Source organism: Hyperolius riggenbachi, chromosome 5, assembly GCF_040937935.1.
Source record: "Hyperolius riggenbachi isolate aHypRig1 chromosome 5, aHypRig1.pri, whole genome shotgun sequence".
In the NCBI taxonomy this organism is placed as follows: Eukaryota; Metazoa; Chordata; class Amphibia; order Anura; family Hyperoliidae; genus Hyperolius; species Hyperolius riggenbachi.
In genome coordinates this window covers 222,174,226-222,193,530 of record NC_090650.1, presented here as the reverse complement: position 1 = coordinate 222,193,530, position 19,305 = coordinate 222,174,226, and the positions used below count along the sequence as shown (strand labels likewise).

The 19,305-nt window shown below is 43.2% G+C and overlaps 1 protein-coding gene across 1 annotated transcript in view; it reads left to right on the top strand.

The window, feature by feature from the left end:
- The first annotated feature begins 2,040 nt into the window (after nucleotides 1-2,040).
- Nucleotides 2,041-19,305, top strand: part of ZNF830 (zinc finger protein 830) — a 90,509-nt gene continuing 73,244 nt past the window's right edge. Inside the window, exons 1-4 of the mRNA XM_068236689.1 lie at nucleotides 2,041-2,356; nucleotides 8,806-8,905; nucleotides 13,329-13,452; nucleotides 15,942-15,978. Of these exons, the coding sequence (XP_068092790.1) occupies nucleotides 2,244-2,356; nucleotides 8,806-8,905; nucleotides 13,329-13,452; nucleotides 15,942-15,978 (374 nt within the window). The 5' untranslated portion in view covers nucleotides 2,041-2,243. The remainder of the gene's footprint in view (nucleotides 2,357-8,805; nucleotides 8,906-13,328; nucleotides 13,453-15,941; nucleotides 15,979-19,305) is intronic.

The window sequence follows — 19,305 nt, the reverse complement described above, 5'->3', positions numbered from 1 at the left end:
TGCCTGTAATACTATTAGCCATAGCCCCTGAACAAGCATTCAGCAGATAAGGTGTTTCAGTGGCTCAGACTTTAAAGTCAGATGTGACAAGACTAGCTGCATGCTTGTTTCTGGTTTTATTCAAATACTACTGCAGAGAAATAGACTAGCAGGGCTGCCAGGCAACTGGTATTGCTTAAAAGGAAATAAACATGACAGCCTCCATATACCTCTCTCTTCAGTTCCCCTTTAAAGAAAAACTTAAGCCAAACAAAAAAGCCGCTATATCACCCCTCTATGCTGCTATAGCGTATATATATACACGCTATAGCAGCATAGAGGGGTGATATAGCGGCTAGGAACGCGGAAAAACAGCTGCGTTCCCAGCCTGTCGGTGGCTGTCGCCGAACCCGGAAGTAGCCGCCGGTGGGGACAGGATGATCGGAGCGGGGCTGCGAGGGCACCATCCAGCTTCAGGGGGCTGAGGGATGCCCCGGGTGAGTAAATGTCATTTTTTTTGTTTGGCTTAAAGAGAATCTGTATTGTTAAAATCGCACAAAAGTAAACATACCAGTGCGTTAGGGGACATCTCCTATTACCCTCTGTCACAATTTCGCCGCTCCCCGCCGCATTAAAAGTGGTTAAAAACAGTTTTAAAAAGTTTGTTTATAAACAAACAAAATGGCCACTAAAACAGGAAGTAGGTTGATGTACAGTATGTCCACACATAGAAAATACATCCATACACAAGCAGGCTGTATACACCCTTCCTTTTGAATCTCAAGAGATCATTTGTGTGTTTCTTTCCCCCTGCATCTCTCATGCACTGAAGTTTCAGGCTGCTCTTTTCTTCCTGCAAACAGCTTTGCCCTTGTCTGAATTTCCTCAGTATGTGAAAGCCCAGCCAGCTCAGAGGACGATTTATCCAGCTTGTAAAAGATAAGAGAGAAGCTGCCCTAATCTAAATAATACACAGGCAGTGTGCATAGAGGGGCCTGGAAGGGGGAGTTCATAGCAGAACCACAACACTGAAGAACTTGGCAGCCTTTCAGACACAGGCCGACAAGTCTGACAGGGGAAAGATACATTGATTTATTACAGAGACTGTGATAGCAGAAAGTGCTGCAGTAAGCCAGAACACATTAGAATAGCTTTTGGAACTTGTAGGATGATAAAAAACAGGATGCAATTTTTGTTACGGAGTCTCTTTAAGTTTTCCTTTAAGGGCACGTTCACACTATGCTGGGTTTTTTTAAGCACTGGCAATTTTAGAAATCACCCCAAAAGCACTTATGCAATGATTTGTTCACATGTGCGCGTTTCGATTTCCGTAAAATCGCAAACGCGCTACATGTAGCATTTTCTGAGCGCGTTGGCTCAATGGAAGATATCAGGAAATCGCAAAGTGCTTGAAAAAGCTTTTTGTTTTTCAATTTGCCGGGTGCTTCTATGAATACATTGTATTTATTCATTTCCGGGTGAAAGAGTTAACTTCCTGACTGCCGTCAGGAAGCGAAGAGAAAAACGTTGCTGAGCAAAAGCGCTTTTCTAAGTACGAAAAGTGTAGGGAAAAGCTCTTTAAAGAGCTCTTTATAAATTGCTCAGCGCTTGTGATAGCGCTGGCGATTTATAATGTGAACATAGCCTTATTCTGGACTTCACAGAGACACAGGAGGGGACCGGATGGACACCAAGAGAACAGACAGACTATGGGAGGCTGCAGATGTCCCAGGTAATTGAAAATCCTTTCCATCCTATAGTCTTTACTTTATTGATTTACTTTCTGGCAACTCTGGATTTAGACATATAATAATTGTTTTGTTGTTGTTTCAATATGGTTATGAATTTGCTTTCAACTACTTTCAACCGTTTTTACAATATTTTATCATGTAACAAACAGCAAAATATGTTTTTAACAAAATCAATGCAGTATAATTTGTACATGAAAACATGGGTATTTGTAATGTGCTAGCGCCATCTATTGGATTATTTCAACACTACACTGTCCCCCGTCTTCGCTTCTAACATCAGCGCTCTTTCCACCCAGAATCGATCACTCAGTCGTAAAGGCAAAAAAAAAAAAAAAAAACACAGGTGGAATCTGCATTCAGCTATCAGGCTGCAATCTATACGCTTGTTGCGGCGATACACACGGACGGACGGGCTTCCCTGGGACAGGCAGCTGCCAGCCCAGCACTCGGCGGAAACTTGCTCTGCAGGAAGTGTGGCGTAGATTACAGGCGACACATGGAGGGAGGGGAAAGATGGCGGCCCCCGGTAAGAAGAAGTTGGTACAACAAGAGGAGCTTCGGCGGCTGATGAAAGCGAAGCAGCGAGAGACAGCGAGCAAGAAGAGGATAGAGTCTCCGTTGGCTAAATATCCTTTCCAGCAGTCACGTTATGTTATGTATATGTGCATATCTGATGCTGTAATTTCTAATTCTGCCGAGGACTGTCCTAGTTATGTATATTATGTGAGGTATGTGACTCCAGCACCTTCAGTGGGAGCATGCAATTAGGGCATTATATTGCAATGTCATGTAAATGTGGGAGGTGTTAAAGGAAAAGGTCTTACCTCTGCCACTCTGATCACACTGCTATCAAAATACAATATATACTGTACAGTTAACCCTCTTTCTCTTCCACATTTTTACTGTTATTATAGTAATTTAATATCACAATACTTTGTACTAATATCAGTTGTGAAAAGCTGGATAAATAGCTGCAATCAGTTTTTTATTGTACAGTAGCATTCTTTATTTTTAAACAGTTAGGGCTCTTTTACACTTAAAGGAAAACTTAAGTCAAAAATAAAAGATATTTACTCACCCGGGGCATCCCTCAGCCCCCCGAAGCTGGATGGTGCCCTCGCAGCCCCGCTCCGATCATCCTGTCCCCGCCGGTGGCTACTTCTGGGTTCGGCGACAGCCGCCGACAGGCCGGGAACACGGCTGATTTTCCGCGTTCCCAGCCGCTATATCACCCTCTATGCTGCTATAGCGTATAACATATACGCTATAGCAGCATAGAGGGTTATATAGCGGCTGGGAACGCGGAATATCAGCCACGTTCCCAGCCTGTCATCACCATGTGATGGCAGGACCATGGTCGTGACAGTTTCCTGTCTGAACTTCATTGCATTGTGGGAAATAACAGTTGTTTGAAATAACAGCTGTTTACAGCTGGGTCCAACTGCCTAAAAAGCAAGCAGCATCTCCTTCTAGTGACATCACTTGCCAGCATTAAAAATGTCACCGTGTGATCAATGTCAGACTGTAAATCAGGGAGAGGAAAGATATTACAATGGGAAAACACTGTCTAAATCATTTATACATAATTATTGTAAAAATGATACCCTTTTTTTATTACATTAATTCCTCTTTAACCACTTCGCATTCAGTCGTTTTCACTTTATGCATCCGAGCAATGTTCACCTCCCATTGATTAGCCTATAACTTTATCACTACTTATCACAATAAACTGATCTATATCTTGTTTTTTCTGCCACCAATTAGGCTTTTTTTGGGGGGTACATTTTGCTAAGAGCCACTTTACTGTAAATCAGTAGGAGAACAGAGGCGCCAGCAGGATAAAAGCGGATAAAAACTTTAAAATTTGCTGGGAGGAAGTGGTGGACTTACCTCCATAAAGCAGACACGAAAGACTGTCTGAATAGTAGCAATCACATTTATTAAATAGTACCCCCAAAAAGTGCAACGCGTTTCGCAGGCCCAGCCCGCTTCATCAGGCAATAAACGTGGGGACAAAACTGTAGACAAGACAGTACATTATGCTATAGTAAATTCTGCAGTTACAAATTTGCATATCAATATATTGCATAACATAAAGCATACCATATGAAAAATTGCTTCGTGGAGATAGCATAAAAGAGTTAGGTGTGCAAGTAAACAATAGGGGGTAGAGGCTATGGTGCTCGCGATAGTAATGGGTTATGGGGTGTTTTTTACACAGATTTGCAATGAGTGGTATTGGTAATGGAAAAGGGTATATGTCAGCAAGAGTAATGGGTAATAGAGCATTGAGAAGAGAACAGGGGGCCAGAAATACAGGGTAAAGTGTGCAAATAAAATAATATAAAGAACTCACCAGAATTTCGGCATTAGCAGGTGTAGCGCCTCAGTGAAGTGGTGAGGACACTCAACTCCTTATATATATATATACAGGTTCTTGCTAAAAGGGCCAATTGGATGTGTGGGAGGTGTAAGGTGGACGGGGTTAGGGCGAGTGTGCGAGCAGCCAATGGGCTCTCGCCACCTGTGTTCAGGTAAATGTAAATGCATTTTAACTGTAAATGCATTTTAACAGGAAGAATAAAAAAAAACGGAAAAAATTCATTATTTCTCAGTTTTTCGGCCATTTATAGTTTTAAAATAATACATGCCTCCATAATTAAAACCGATGTATTGTATTTACCCATTTGTCACGGTTATTTCACCGTTTAAATTATGTCCCTATCACAATGTATGGTGACAATATTTTATTTGGAAATAAAAGTGCATTTTTTCCGTTTTGCATCCATCACTATTTACAAGCTTATAATATACTTTACACTGATATTTAAAAAGTTTAGACCCTTGGGTAAATATTTACGTTTTTTTTTTTTATTATTGTAATGTGTTTTTTTTTTTTTTTTTTTATTAAACATTTTATGTGGGTATATGTGGGTATTTTTGGGAGGGTGGGATGTAAATTGTAATTTTTAAATGTAAATATATGTGTATTTTATTATTGTTTTACATTTAGGTGTAGTTTTACTTTTTGGCCACAAGATGGCTGTAGCTTCCCCATGCGTCTCTCCAAGCGTACATGTTACGTCTCTCTAAGCGTACATGTTACGCTTAGAGTGACGTCACGTAAACAAACTCATGGCGAGTTTGTTTACGTGACGTCACTCTAAGCGTAACATGTACGCTTAGAGAGACGCATGGGGAAGCTACAGCCAGAAAAAAACGAAGCTTCCGAGAGAAGCTGTCGCTTTTTCTGCGGGGGAGAGCAATCAGTGATCGGGCACCATAGCCCGATTCACTGATTGCCTGGCTAACGAACCGCGGGCCGCGAGCGCGTGCACGAGCGCGATCGGCCGCTGGAGCGCGCATGGCCTCCTGGACGTAAAACTTAGGTTAATTGGTTAAGCAATAAGACCATAGCTGATTCGCAGCAACGGTGCGGCAGAACGAGGTTTTATCACCCCCAAATCCCTGGGGCAAAATTCCCTTACTTTCTACTCTTAGACTGCTTTCACAGTGAGATGTTACAGGCGCACGTTAGTGTAGCCTGTAACGCTCCCCAACGCACAGCAATGTAACTGCAATGGGCTGTTCACAGTGCCCACCTTGCGTTACGTTGTAACGCTGCACGTCAATCTAAAGTGCAGCATGCTACGGCGTTAGAGCGGCTTTGCCGCGTTAGCCTGCTTGCACAGGCGCAGTGATTAGCCACATGGCTAATTAATATTCACTGCACTGTGCTGACGTCACTGGCGGGACCACGTGATGCGGAGTGTTTTGCTCACGTGGTCTCCACCAGCGCATGCGTACTATAGTACGCATCACGGACACATCAAAGAGCCGCTTAACGCAGCTGTTTGCTAACGTCCTCTGCCACCACCACCATGAGTTGCGTTAGGTGCACGTTATGCGACCTTAACGTAGCACCTAACACAACGTCTTAGTGTGAAAGAAGCCTAAAGGTAGAATATCAATAAAGTGCCTAATATTCTACTTCCTTCTATTTGGTGCCCATTTTTCCTTTTTGGCATAGAGGTAAATTCTGTCATGGCAGTGTACCACCCTATTTTCAGTACTAATCCTTGCTCATTTTTAAAGGGACTCCGAGCTCAGAAAAAAAAGGAAAGTTGTACTCACCAGGGGCTTTTTCCAGCCCAGTGCTGGTCGTGAGGTCCCACGCCGGCGTCCTGGCTCCTCTTCTTCACCCCGCTTTGTTCGCGCATGCGCAGTACTTTCACGCCGGCCGCCGTGATGACGCGAGGCGGCCGGCGTGTGACGTAATCCGCGTCATATGCGGAAGAAGCAGCCCGACACTCGGGAGAGTGTCGCCCGGACTGCGGCCTGCCAGCCATTCCGGAGCGGGGAGAAGGAGAGGAGCCAGGACGCCGGCGTGGGACCTCCCGACCAGCACTGGGCTGGAAAAAGCCCCTGGTGAGTACAACTTTCCTTTTTTTTCTGAGCTCGGAGTCCCTTTAAAAATGTGTTTGCAGAAAACTGTCGTTACTTAGTTGTACAAGTATACAACTGTATTAACAAACATAGCCAAATGCCACGCACCCATCTAATCATACAACAGCCTCTGTATTGGAGTGCAGGATGAACTGAAGACAGGTAGGCAGGTTGTCGCATCTTGTGGAGCCCTTCCAACCTGATTGCAGGAAAGCCTACCCATGCACCATTGAAGAGGCTGGTGTGTGGCTTTTGGGGCAGGGGGATGGCCACTCTGGATAACTCAAAACTAAGGATTTATGCGAAGAGGATTAACTTACTCTGGCCGCAGCGCTCCATGCTCCTCTACATCCTTCCGATACTTCCTCAGGTAAAACTGAATTTCGTGCTTGTCCACTCATTCTGCCACACCACTTGCCTGCAAGCCTGCCTCTGCTCCAAAGCAAAGCTGTAGGGCTTTGAGGCCTCATTCACACCTAAAATAAAAAATGCAAGCGTTTTGCATTTTTGTGCACTTTTTTCCCCCTTCCCGGCGCTCCACTGTGTGCTGCATTTCTGGTAAAAGCGCTTTTCTAAGCGTTTTTCCAGAGCGGTTTTGTAATTTACTCCCTAACGCAAGTCAGGAAGTGAACCCTTTGACCCGGAAAAGAATAAATACAATGTATTTTATTCTCAAAAACGCGAACGCTATATCTGCACAAAGCGATTTTGTGAGCGTGTGCGTTTTTCCTATACCTTCCATTGAGGCAAAATCGCCCCAAAAATGGTAAAGGCACCGCTTTGCTGCACGCACAGCGCACGAACCAGGCTAATATGAACCTTCTGTTAGAGATTCATTGCACAAGCGCTTTGTGGGCAATTTTAAAATCGCCTGCACTTGAAAAAAGGCAGAAAACGTCCCTAGTGTGAATGAGCCCTCACAGATGGGTGATGGGCAAAATGTTTAGCCACCCAACTGCCAATAGTAAGTAATCAAATGATAGCGTTTGTTACCACACTAGTTTATTGTCTGGTGAGAAACTGCCTCATGTCACATCTAGCAGGAGGCTGGCACCCTCTCAGATGTACATGCTTGAGACCATAGCCAGCTGCATATAAAAAGTAGCTGCCTCTGGGTAGTCCTGATGCTTCCGGTTTTCTTCTTGACACAAACGCTGCCGGCAGTTTTTGGCTGATCTCCCTTCCTGAATGAACGCGGCCATACTGCAGCTGAGCGAGTACCACTGCGCCCTCCCAGTAACACGGAGCCGCTTGTGGACTCAGTATGGCTGCGTTCGTACATGGCAGGGATCATGGCCACAAAAGTATATCCGACAAGCTTTTGTCAGATATGTTCAGAGGGTCCAGAGTTGAGGAGGATGCTGGAAGCCTCTGCACTATCTAGAGACTTAATCCTGGTACACACTTTCAACTATAATTGACCAATCACTGACCAATTTAACAATCTGCATGTAGTATGAGGATCAACAGACTTTGAAGGGAACCTTAACTGAGAGGGATATGGATGTTTCCTTTTAAACGATACCAGTTGCTTGTCAGTCCTGCTGATCTCTTTCGCTACAGTAGTGGCTGAATCACAACCCTGAAACAAGCATGCAGCTAATCCAGTCTGGCTTCAGCCAGAGCACCTGATCTGCATGCTTGTTGAGGGGCTGTGGCTAAAAGTATTAGAGAAACAGGATCAGCAGTAGAGCCAGGTAACTGGTATTATTTTAAAAGGAAAAATCCAAATGCTTCTCAGTTTAGGTTCCCGTTAAAGAGACTCTGAAGTCTCATAAAAATCTCTTTAACGTGACTAACTCTTTAACGTGACTCCCTAACTAAAACGCTGCATCCCCGTGGCTGAACTCTAACTAAATCCCCCAAACTCCCCTGGGCACATTGCGGGGAGCACATCCATGAGAGGCAGAGCGTTCGGCTGCAACTCTGCCTCTACACGCGCCTATCAGCGCGAATCGCCACCTCTCCCCGCCCCTCTCAGTCTTCTTTCACTGGGAGAGGCGGAGATACGCGTGGATTGACGCGCATAGAGGCAGAGCTGCAGCTGAAAGCTCTGCCTCCCGGGGCAGAAAAATCCACGTGGGGGGGGGTTGGAGTTAGGGGGGGATTTAGTTAGAGTTCAGCTGCGGACATGAGGCGTTTTAGTTAGGGCTATCATGTTAAAGAGATTTTTAATATCAAAACATGATTTTTATAATACTTCAGAGTCTCTTTAAATACTATGAACAGATTGTGTAGCTAAATTCTCATACTACATGGAAGTGATACAATGGGCCGATTATTGGCCAGTTGAAATTGGATGTGTTTGCCAGGCTTTGCCTCTACTTAGGTAAGTATCTAAGGCACTCTCATATTATATGTAGTGTGATGCACAGATAGTTTGTATTGCATAGTGCTACCATCACTAGCAATTTGTCAGTTACTTTATAGTCCAATATTATTCAATAAAAAATTCCCTGTGGGTAAGTAGTAATAGTTATATTATTCTGGGGTAGGCACATCTGTTTTGTGTTTCATAATGCTGACAGTATTACAGTGTTTGAACTGTGGGTTGGGTCTGCTTTGAAATTTCTGTAGTGAAGCTTGCTTCATATGCTTGCTTTGTTATAGTCCTTAACTATGGGCTTACATATAACAGTTTAGGTCATTTGTCATGTGCTATATGTAATATACAGATAAAAACTGAATTGCTGTGGCAAGCACATATCCTTGGCAAACAACATAAAGAGGTGAGATGTCTCCCAAGGGGCTGTCAGAAAAATGATCAGACCTGTTGGTCTTGATGGTGAAATAATCTATTTGACCGTTAATCAGATGGAAAATTGCATTGTGTGTACTAGGCATACAAGTTCTTCACCCACACAGATGAATCTTGATCTATTCAACTTTTTAAAAAATCTGCTCTATGTACTTCATATGTGTGTCTAAGGGCTGGTGCACACCTAGATCGCTTCTGAGCGCTTTTTAAAATGCTAGCGCTTTTAAAAATTCTTGGCTAATGTATTTGTATGGGATGGATCACACCAGAGCGATGAGATTTTTTTCGTGGGTCCTGCAGCATTTCTCAGGGCTGATTCAGCCTCAATGTTAGGTATAGGAAAGTGGAAAATCGCTCTAAAAAATGTTAGAACAGAGGTTTTCTTTTTTTTGCAAAAGCATTTTACTTCCAGCTCAAACTGCACAAAAAAATTAAAAAGCTCTACACAAAAACGCTCCAAAAATAGCTAGGTATACATAGAAAATTGCTTTTAAAAATAGTTTCAAATAACGCTTAGCATTTGCAATTACGCTAGCGGTTTTAGGCGTGCACCAGCCCTAAAACTGTACTTGTCTCAAGGAATTATAATTACCTGGGACTTATTCCAGCATGTTGTAGTGTGTCAGTTTCCATCCAGTGACCCCCCCCCCAATGCTGCCGCTGTCAGCCACGGTTAAGATTGTGACCTAGCTCAGTCAGAATTCTGCGCATGCAGGCCCTTGCCACGAGCCTCCTCAATAGTGCTTCTGTGGCTGAGAGCATTTTGTGCTTGCACAGTTACAAGCCTTGTGCCTGGCATTGGGATGCAGTAGTCAGCGACTGAGGGAGTTGATGGAGTATGATAGACTGGAAAAGCTCCAGGTAAGTATAATTCTGCATAGCTAAACAGCCTAGTTTAAATATCACTAACATACCAATATACAGCAATATATAGATGTAGGAAGTGGTTTTAAATCTAAAACCGGGACAATTACCGTAAAAGTGGGTTTTCAGAATAATTTACTACATTCTACTATGTGTCTCTGATATTATACAATCTTGATTGTACAATCTTACCACTATTATGTAATTTTATCACCATAAGTGTACATTCAAAGTATGTTCATTCAGTTTACCCTTCTACTAAATAGATTGAAATAAAATAGAATATTTCATATCATAATCATATTTTCAGCGGTTATGATCATATCTATGAAAAAATCCATCAAGTAGAACTACAAATCCTTTAACCTTTTAGCAGCCAATTTATTTAGAGTCTTGCAAGTGCTCCAGGCTAATTTATTTTCTCTAATTGTCATCCGGGACAACCCGAGATCCGGTCCTGCCCAGGATCTGGGGAAACACCAAACCAAGAAGTTTAAAAGCCCCCGCCCTCCCTCAATCCTCAGTTCATCTGTGTTTCCATCACAGAAACACCATTGGGCGATGGTGGCTTTCCTTTCAAAACAAGGAGGGATGAGGTCATTCGATCTCATGTCTCTCTGTTCGGAGATTCTGGCATGGGCAGAGCCTCTAATTCTTTCGTTATCGGCGATCCACATAAAGGGCTCTCTCAATGTAGAGGCAGATTTTTTTAAGCCACCAGCAGATTAACCAATCCGAGTGGGAACTCCACCCGGAGGTTTTTCAGATGTTGGTGGAGAAATTCGGGCGACCGGAGATAGATCTCTTCGCATCCCAGAAGAACGCAAAAGTGGAGCGGTTCTTCTCCCTTCACAGATGCAGCAGATCTCTGGGATTGGATGCTCTGAGTCTTCCTTGGGAATTTGTTCTATGGTACGCTTTACCTCCAACAGTACTTATTCCCCAGGTCCTTCTAAAACTACAAAGAGAAGGAGTGAACCTTAACTTGATAGCTCCTCAATGGCCAAAAAGGCCAGGGTATGCAACACTACTGAGAATGGCAGTACAACCCCCATGGCCTCTTCCACTCCGTCCAGACCTGTTGATGCAGGGGCCTCTAAACTATCCCAGACCTCAGTTATTCAAACTGGCAGCCTGGATACTGAGAGGGTAATTTTGAGACAAAAGGGTCTTTCAGAGAAAGTTATAGAGACTTTAATGAGATGTAGGAAACCGGTAACTCAAAAGATTTATCGGAAAGTTTATTTAGCATGGTGTGATTCTTATGGCAATCAATTGGCTCCCAGCACTCTCAAGGTCCAGTGTTCAGCTCTATCTATATTGTTGGATAGACACTTAGCACAGGAGAAGTTAGTAAGGAAGTTTTTCAAAGCATTACAGAGGTCTACTCCTGTTAAGGTGAAGATTTTTCCCCAGTGGGATCCTTCGTTAGTTCTTAACAGCCTTACAGGTGGTCCTTTTGAGCCCATAGAAAGTATTGATATGAAATTTTTGACACTCAAATTGGCCTTTGAGATTGCTATAACATCAGCCAGACGTTTGGGCGATCTTCAGGCATTATCTATTAAGGATCCTTTTCTCATCATCTGCCCTGACAGTGTGAGACTCAGACTAGATCCATCATATTTACCTAAGGTAGCATCTGAATTCCATAGGTCACAGGAGATTATTCTGCCTTCATTTTGTTCCAGGCCAGCGGCGGTTAAATAGGAGTCCTTTCATTGTTTAGATGTCAGGAGATCTTTACTAGTTTATCTCTCCAGGACTAGAGAATTCAGAAAATCTAGTAGTTTATTGGTCCTATTTTCGGGGAAAAATAGGGGTCAGCAGGCATCCAGACGATTGCAAGATGGATTAGACAGACCATTACCTTAGCCTATGAGAGTAGTAATAGTCCCTTACCAGATAACATTAAGGCTCACTCATCTCGCTCTTTATCCACATCATGGGCAGAGAGGGCACCATACACCAGATTTGTCAAGCGGCAACTTGGTCAAACGCATCTACCTTTATCAAGCATTACAGAGTGGATGTTTTATCACAACAAGACCAGTCGTTTGGCAGAAAGGTGCTTCAGCCGGTGGTCCCTCCCTAGGTGAGTCTTTAGATAAGACTTCTTGTCTATCTCTCGGGTTGTCCCGGATGACAATTAGAGAAATACGCCTATTAGACCTACCGGTAATGGAGTCTCTGGTTGTTATCCGGGACAACGTCTATAACCCTTCCCTTTCCTATCCAGCACCTTTCAGCTAATCAGGAGCACAGGGAATTTTTAGTCACTTGTAAGTGGCTAGTTATTCCTTCATCTTGGTGTTTCTAGTCTACTTACTTTCAGACGCACTGAGGATTGAGGGAGGGCAGGGGCTTTTAAACCTCTTGGTTTGGTGTTTCCCCAGATCCTGGGCGGGACCGGATCTCGGGTTGTCCCGGATGACAACCAGAAACTCCATTACCGGTAGGTCTAATAGGAGTATTTAACACGTTTTTTTTTTTAATTTCTTTATAAATTTTCTTGCTTCTAATTAGTACTGCTGTAATGTGTATTTATGGCCACCTGTCACTAGGGGGCAATGTGAGACAATATCTGAGGATTTCTGCTTTCGGTTTCTATATTTTTTTGCTAGGTAGAGAGATCAGAGCATTCAAAAAATTTACAGGACAGCAAGTTCAAAAGCAGCTTCTCTGTTCCATTAAAGCGGATCCGAGATGAAAAACTAACTATAACAACTAACTATATATCTTACCTAAAGTTTAGATAGTTTACACAGCAAATCTAGCTGCAAACAGCTTCAATAGAATATGATTATTTCTTCCTGTGATACAATGACAGCAGCCATGTTGTTTGTAAATATTACACACAGGCAAGCTTATCTGCATCTTCAGCACCTAATCCCCCCTCCTCCTGCCCAGACTGAGTTCCCATGAGCCCTTGCTACTGTCTGAAAATGCTAAGGCTCTCTGAAAAGCTGTGGGCGAGGCTTGTTTAGTTTATAGGGAATTGGAGTATTAAAACAACAAAAAAAAAGTATTTGGCTTGAGGAATGCCCTCTAAACAATAGGAAAGGAACACAATTATGCAATGAGTAAAAGTTCATCTCACATCCACTTTAATGGGCACCTTTAGGCTCGGTGCACACTTGAGCCGGACCGCTTGTGGCCAGTAGGAGCGGATAGTGTAGTGTCCACTCTGATGGTCTGCTGTGGTCTAGCTATAGCCGGACCAGATGCATTACTCCCATAGGCTATGTGGGAGAACACATCTGCCTGCCCAGGAATATTGCTTACTGCAACAGATGTCAAGGATCCATTGCAGAGTGACAAGTGTGAACCTCTCCTATTTATAACATAGGATCTGTTTACTGTCAGTTTAGCATTGAGAGGAGAATGGACAAAAAATGTCCTTTCTCTCCTCAAGTGGGAACACAGCCTTACTTTTCTTACCTCTAATTCAGAGTCACCTTGAGGACTGGAGTCAGACATCTCGGCCCTGCATTACAGAGTACATACAGTGTACATCTTCTCTTTTTCAGAAAGTTGCTCAATTGAAAGGAGTGAAGGACAACGGCAGTGGTCCCTCTGTCTCAGCACAGCCCTCACAAGTTACTAAAAGGAAAGGGCCATGTGTGGAGAATGAGAGTATTAAGAGAGTTAAAGGTAATGTTTAAAACCAATAAAACACTCATCTCAGCAGTACATACCATTAAAAAGAAGGGACCTGATTTACTATGGATAGTGTAACGATTTAACAGTTCCGACCTTTATTTTTCAGGAAATTGTGTTCAAGCACACCTAAAGAGAGGGATATAGAAACTGACATTTATTTCCTTTTAAACAATGCAAATTGCCTGGCTGTCCTGCTGATCATCTGCTTCTGATATTTTCAACCATAGACCCTGAACAAGCATGCAGATCAGGTGCTCTGACTAAAGGATTACTAGATTAGCTGCATGCTTGCTTTGTTTTTTTTAGTCACTATTGCAACCAAAGATGTCAACAGGATTGCCCGGCAACTTGTATTGTTTAAAAGAAGATAAATATGGCAGCCACCGTAAGCCTCCCACTCTAGTTTCCCTTTAAGTAATTAAAGTCTGCTATTCTCCTCCGTCACATTAGACCATTGTGAAGCGTATCAAGAGCCCAGTGAATTAGCAGTTTTCCATTGCAATGTGTTGCACACACTTGCACAGATCTATGTATTATTTACAGATTGTGCACAACGAACCATTGGTGAGGAGTAATGATGGTCATGTCTAGGAGAACACATGGAGTAGCATGTGATTTGTTTGATCAGCTGATAGATTTGCAAAGCTCTGATTTGCTGTGATTACATCCTGCTTTAGCACATGATCATTACTAGAAAATCCGAGGCTTTACATGTCTATCACCTGATCAAATTGATCACATGCTTCTCCATGAGTTCTCCTAGACATTACCATCACTAGTAAGGAGATGTATTCAATTCTATGCCAATTTGGATACGTGCACAATTTAAATAAGAAAACAATACTCCTACCAGGATGAAACCTCTGTTAACAGGTGGAGTTCCAACCTGCCAAGGCTCAACGTGAATGGAATGAGAAAAGGGGAAGTCCAAACTCCAGTGTATCTCCACTGTACAAGAGAATCCAACTCATTTCACCCCCTCCAGCCTTTATTAATGCCATGAGTAAGTGCCAGAGGTCCTGAAACAAAATGACATTTTTTGTCTTCACAAAACTGTTACTTTATGTGGTGATAGATTGGAGTGTACTCTTTGCTCATTCCATTACAAAATGTATCTGGCCAATCATAGGCCGTAATTCACTAAGCTGCACTCCTAAAGCAGCACAACTTCAATTGAGCAGCGTGAGTTAAAAATGCTGTGTGCAAAAATTGTTTAATTTTGGTAGTTTGGCCCTGAAGCACTCTCAAGAACAGTGATATGGCCCTTGGCCTAAGAAGTTTGGACACCGCTGACCTAGGGCATCCAGCACCAGCGATTATTCCTTCCTTCTGATGAAGGACTTCATCCTCCTACTGTTGCAACCCATCTTTGCAACAGTAGGAGGCCCTCATTAGGGCCTTCATGAAGGATCTAAAGTTCATTGCTGCAGCAATGAGAATAATGGCATTCATTGAGTTCCCCACATGATCTCTACAGATGACTGTACTTCTGAAATAGGTCTCAACCCTCTGTTAGCCAGGACGTCATGCCAGCTCCTTCGACCAGGTGGTTTTCAACAGACTTTCACCTAAATGTGAACATTTATTTTTCCATGTCTGTTCAAACCCCTCTCATCCCAGCTAACAGGTCTTTCATGCCCTTGATGTAATCAGGACACTAGGGACATACCCAAGCTACTGCCTGTTTTGCTTTTTAACTGTATATTATTTTTCCCAAATGGCCACAGGAGGGGCAAGGTGGCCTCTTAAGCTCTGGCCTGTGTATTAACCAGGTCATCACCAGATTTTAAACCCTGAAGGGCAGTTCTTCACCTTTTCCAATCAAAACCTACTCCACTAGGTCAGTGCACGCATCATGGTCAGTTGAAAAAAAATACATCTGCAAGCCAAGCATGTAGAAAGGTCACTGGGTCACACCTGATGTGGCAGTGTATTCTGGCTCTACCCTTAGCCAAAAGGTGTCATCTGTGACAGTATAACTGATTCTGCCCAGCTTGAAGCTTCTTTCTTTCTTAGAAACTGCTTTGAACTGATGCTCTCCAAACAAATGATGGAGACAAGGGCATTTTTGATTACTCTCCATGAATTCCTTTGCTCTCCATTTTATTGGGAGACACGTGGTACCCTTTATTTTTCTTAATCCATACCTGGCAAGCATTCGCTGGCTAGTCAAGCTGAGCTACCCTCCATGCAGCAGCCTATAGTGCTGTTCTACACGGCTTGCAACACCTGGAAAATGTTCGGGGATGGGAGGTAGCTTTCTTCTGGTGTCCATCCTCCTATAGGCTGGGCTTTACTTCATCCCAGAGAAAAGCACTTTACAGTAAGTACCTAAACATCACCCCTCCCCTTTTATTTGATGCTGTCATTAAAACTGCTATAGTGTCTTGTGTTATTTATGTTATTGCCCATGGTTTACAGGAAATCAAATCCTGAACATCAGTATTTATTTATTTTTATTTTTTTTTACCTTTCCATAGATTCAGTAGAACAGTCTTCATCTCCAAAGTCATCCACGTAAGTGTTAACTACATTGCTGTAGCTGCAGTTAGAGTAAATACGTTGAAATTCTTCATTACAGTGATGGATAGTAGCTTTTTATGGTTTCTTACTCCAAAGCAAAAAAAAATGTTTAAAAAAAAAAATGGAACACCAGCAATAATATGTATACTCCGTATTGCTTTAACTGGTTTCAGACAGCGGTGATTAAAATCGACACCCTGTTTGTGGCTGATTATTCCTGTCAGGACATGAAGTGAGTGGATTTTTTGGGGGGCATACAGTAATGGGGTAAAGAAAAAACAGACTCTTTCAATCCTAAGGTTTTGTGTACCAGGACGTAAATATCATCACAGATCTTAAAGTTTGGTAAATGCACTCTCAGATGAACAACAACGTTACACCATATAATTGTTTAAATAAAAGTACATAGTTCCACATCATTAAAGGACAACTGTAGCGAGAGGTATGTGGAGGCAGACATATTTATTTCCATTTAAGCAATACCAATTTTTTTGCACGCCAGCAAATATTCCGCAGAATGGTTGAAAAAAAGAAACTAGGTGTTGAAATAGCTAAGTCAAAAGTCCAGACCGAATGAAATGCTGTTGCAGGACCTTAAGGGGTACCAGAAGTAACAATCCTACTTAACTTGTCTATGTTCACTTTTAATTTCTTTTCATTGCAGGGTTAATAAATGCTTTACTTGTGTAGTCAGGCATGCTTGACTGCTTTGGCATCTCTTCTGAAATCTAATTAAAGGGCATTCAACATTTACTTGGCTGCAAACACTCATGATAGCAGTCCAAATTATAAACTCATGATAAAGTCTAATAGATCGTTTTTTTTGTTTTGTTTTTTCCTTTCTGGGTGGGAATGAACAGCAGGAATCACAATGTTAACTATAGCTCAGAGTTTTTCAGCCCTTAAAGTTAACCTGATATGGCTAGGATGCAAACAGTTAGATACTTGCCTACATAGCGCAAAGCCTCTGAGGCTTCTCATGTCTTTATCCCCAAACCACCCCCACCCTTGCTAACCATCCTAACGCCATTGCTGCGTTAGGACCCTCTGAACATATCGGGCTAGAGCTTGTCCCATTTGTTCTCATGGCCCAGCTCCACGCTGTGTTCTTGGCTGAAGCCGCACGTCCACAAGCAGCTTTGTGCTACTGCCCAGGAATGGCAGTACTCACAAAAGTGCATTACAGCCACACTCGTTCACAAAGTGAAGCGTGGGCGCAAACTGTCAAGAGGGTCCCTGCCAGCGGTGGTGTAATGGAGAGCAAGGAAGCCTCTGCCAGGGTAAGTATCTAACTCTTTGTTCCTTGGCCAGAACAGGCTTGCTGTAGCCACCCTGGCGGTATGGACGAGCTGAGTTCATCCAGCAAAAACTTTCAAAAAACGTTAATGACGAGCTGAGCTCGTCCATGCCGACAGGGAGATTTCTTGTTGCTCTGCCCCGCCGGCTGCATTTTTTTCTCATCAGAGGGATTCCCCAGGATGGCTGGATGCCTGACTGCACGCTGTGGGTAGCGATCTGTGCTACCCCAGCGTGCAGAACAAACATCCAGCCACCCTCGGGAATCCCTGGGCAGCCAGCGGGGCAGAGACTGTGCGGGGGTTCCCCCTTGTATGCGGAGGCTGTGCTGGCGGGGGATCCCCCTTTGTGCGGGCGGCGGGAACCCCCTTCTATGGTGGCTGTGCGGGCCACCCACACAGCCGCCATAGAAGGGGGATCCCCCTGCCCGCACAGAGGGGGATCCCCTGCCCACACAGCCACCATAGAAGGGGGTTCCCCCCGCCCGTACAGAGGGGGATCCCCCGCCAGCACAGCCTCCGCATACAAGAGGGAACCCCCGCACATTCTCTGCCCTGCTGGCTGCCCAGGGATTCCCTAGGGTGGCTGGATGCTTGTTCTGCACGCTGGGGTAGCGCAGATTGCTACCCACAGCGTGCTAGGAGGGGGGGGGAGGATTGGAAGGGGGGGCCATCTGGCTACCTATAAATCTGGCTAAACACCTGGCTCACTATAAATCTGGCTGCACATGTGGCTAACTATACCTGGCTGCACATCTGGCTACCTATAAATCTGGCTATACATCTGGGTCTTATACTAACCATTAGCGTGCTAATCCCTCGTCACGTACCACTGATAGCTTCCCCAGTGTCTTCTTCCATGTCCCTTGGCGGATTTTGCTTCTCCCTCGGCGATCACATGTCCCCCGTTGCTCGGCGTTGATGACGCCAGGGTCACACAGCGTCATCAACATCTTGCAGTAAACACTTTTTTTTTTTGTTTTATTGAATTCAATACAATAACCTGTATTGAATTCAATATAAAAAAATGGATTGCAAAAAAAATGGTTGAAAATTAATTGAAACGCTTTTTGCACGGAAATCCTGGGGAAATTGAACGCCAGGGAGGTTAATCCCAAAAATATGTAAGGGCTGGTTCACGCTGCAAGAGCTTTTTCTGAAAATGCTAATGTAATGCTAGGTTTGTGATCTCACTTAAGAAATGTGATTTTATAAAAATCACCCATAGCATTACATTAGCAAGAGCTTTTCAAATCGCTGATGCTGAAAACGCTTTTGCATTGTGAACCAGCCCTAACTCAAGGAAAGTTCTAATTAGGATTAGTTCTGCATGTATAGTTATTTCATAAGTTAATTTTTATTTCAGGTTTACTTTTAAAGGAATATTATCAATACCCAAGTGTTCTAAAATGACAATGTACAAATAATATCTAAGCAGCTGTGTAAACATTTTTCTATTTTTCATGTTAAATATCAGAGGCAAAAGCTTTAATTAACTGTGTGTAAGGTTTAGCTCTATTGGGACAAATAATTCACAAAGGGGTGTCTGTTTCAATGCACAGCCAGTGTTGTTTTTTGCATATCAGACTACAGAGTATTTTTCCCTGAAAGCCCAAAAAAATATGAAAAGCTGTGCTGTCACAGACAATTACATGTTTAAAACAAGTTGCATTTCCTCTGCTCTCTTGCAGACAGCTCAGAAACATGCAGCTTCTTCTGAGAGCTCTCTCACACACAGTTACATAGAGTTAACTACACTGTGAGGGAATTCCCCCTCCCCTCATTAACTCTCCTGTCAGAAATGAGCAGACAGTGCCCTCAGTGCAGAGTGAAAGGAATTTGTTACAGTAAACAAGAGATAAGCAAATTAAATGTATACATCATTATTTACCAGCACTTCAGCAACTCTCTCAAACTCAGGTTAAAAAACACATGTTAATCGATAGTATCCCTTTTAAAGAGTTATGCATAAAACATGCAAACCTCAATGAACTGAAGCAATGTGTGAAGGGACAGGCCAGAAATA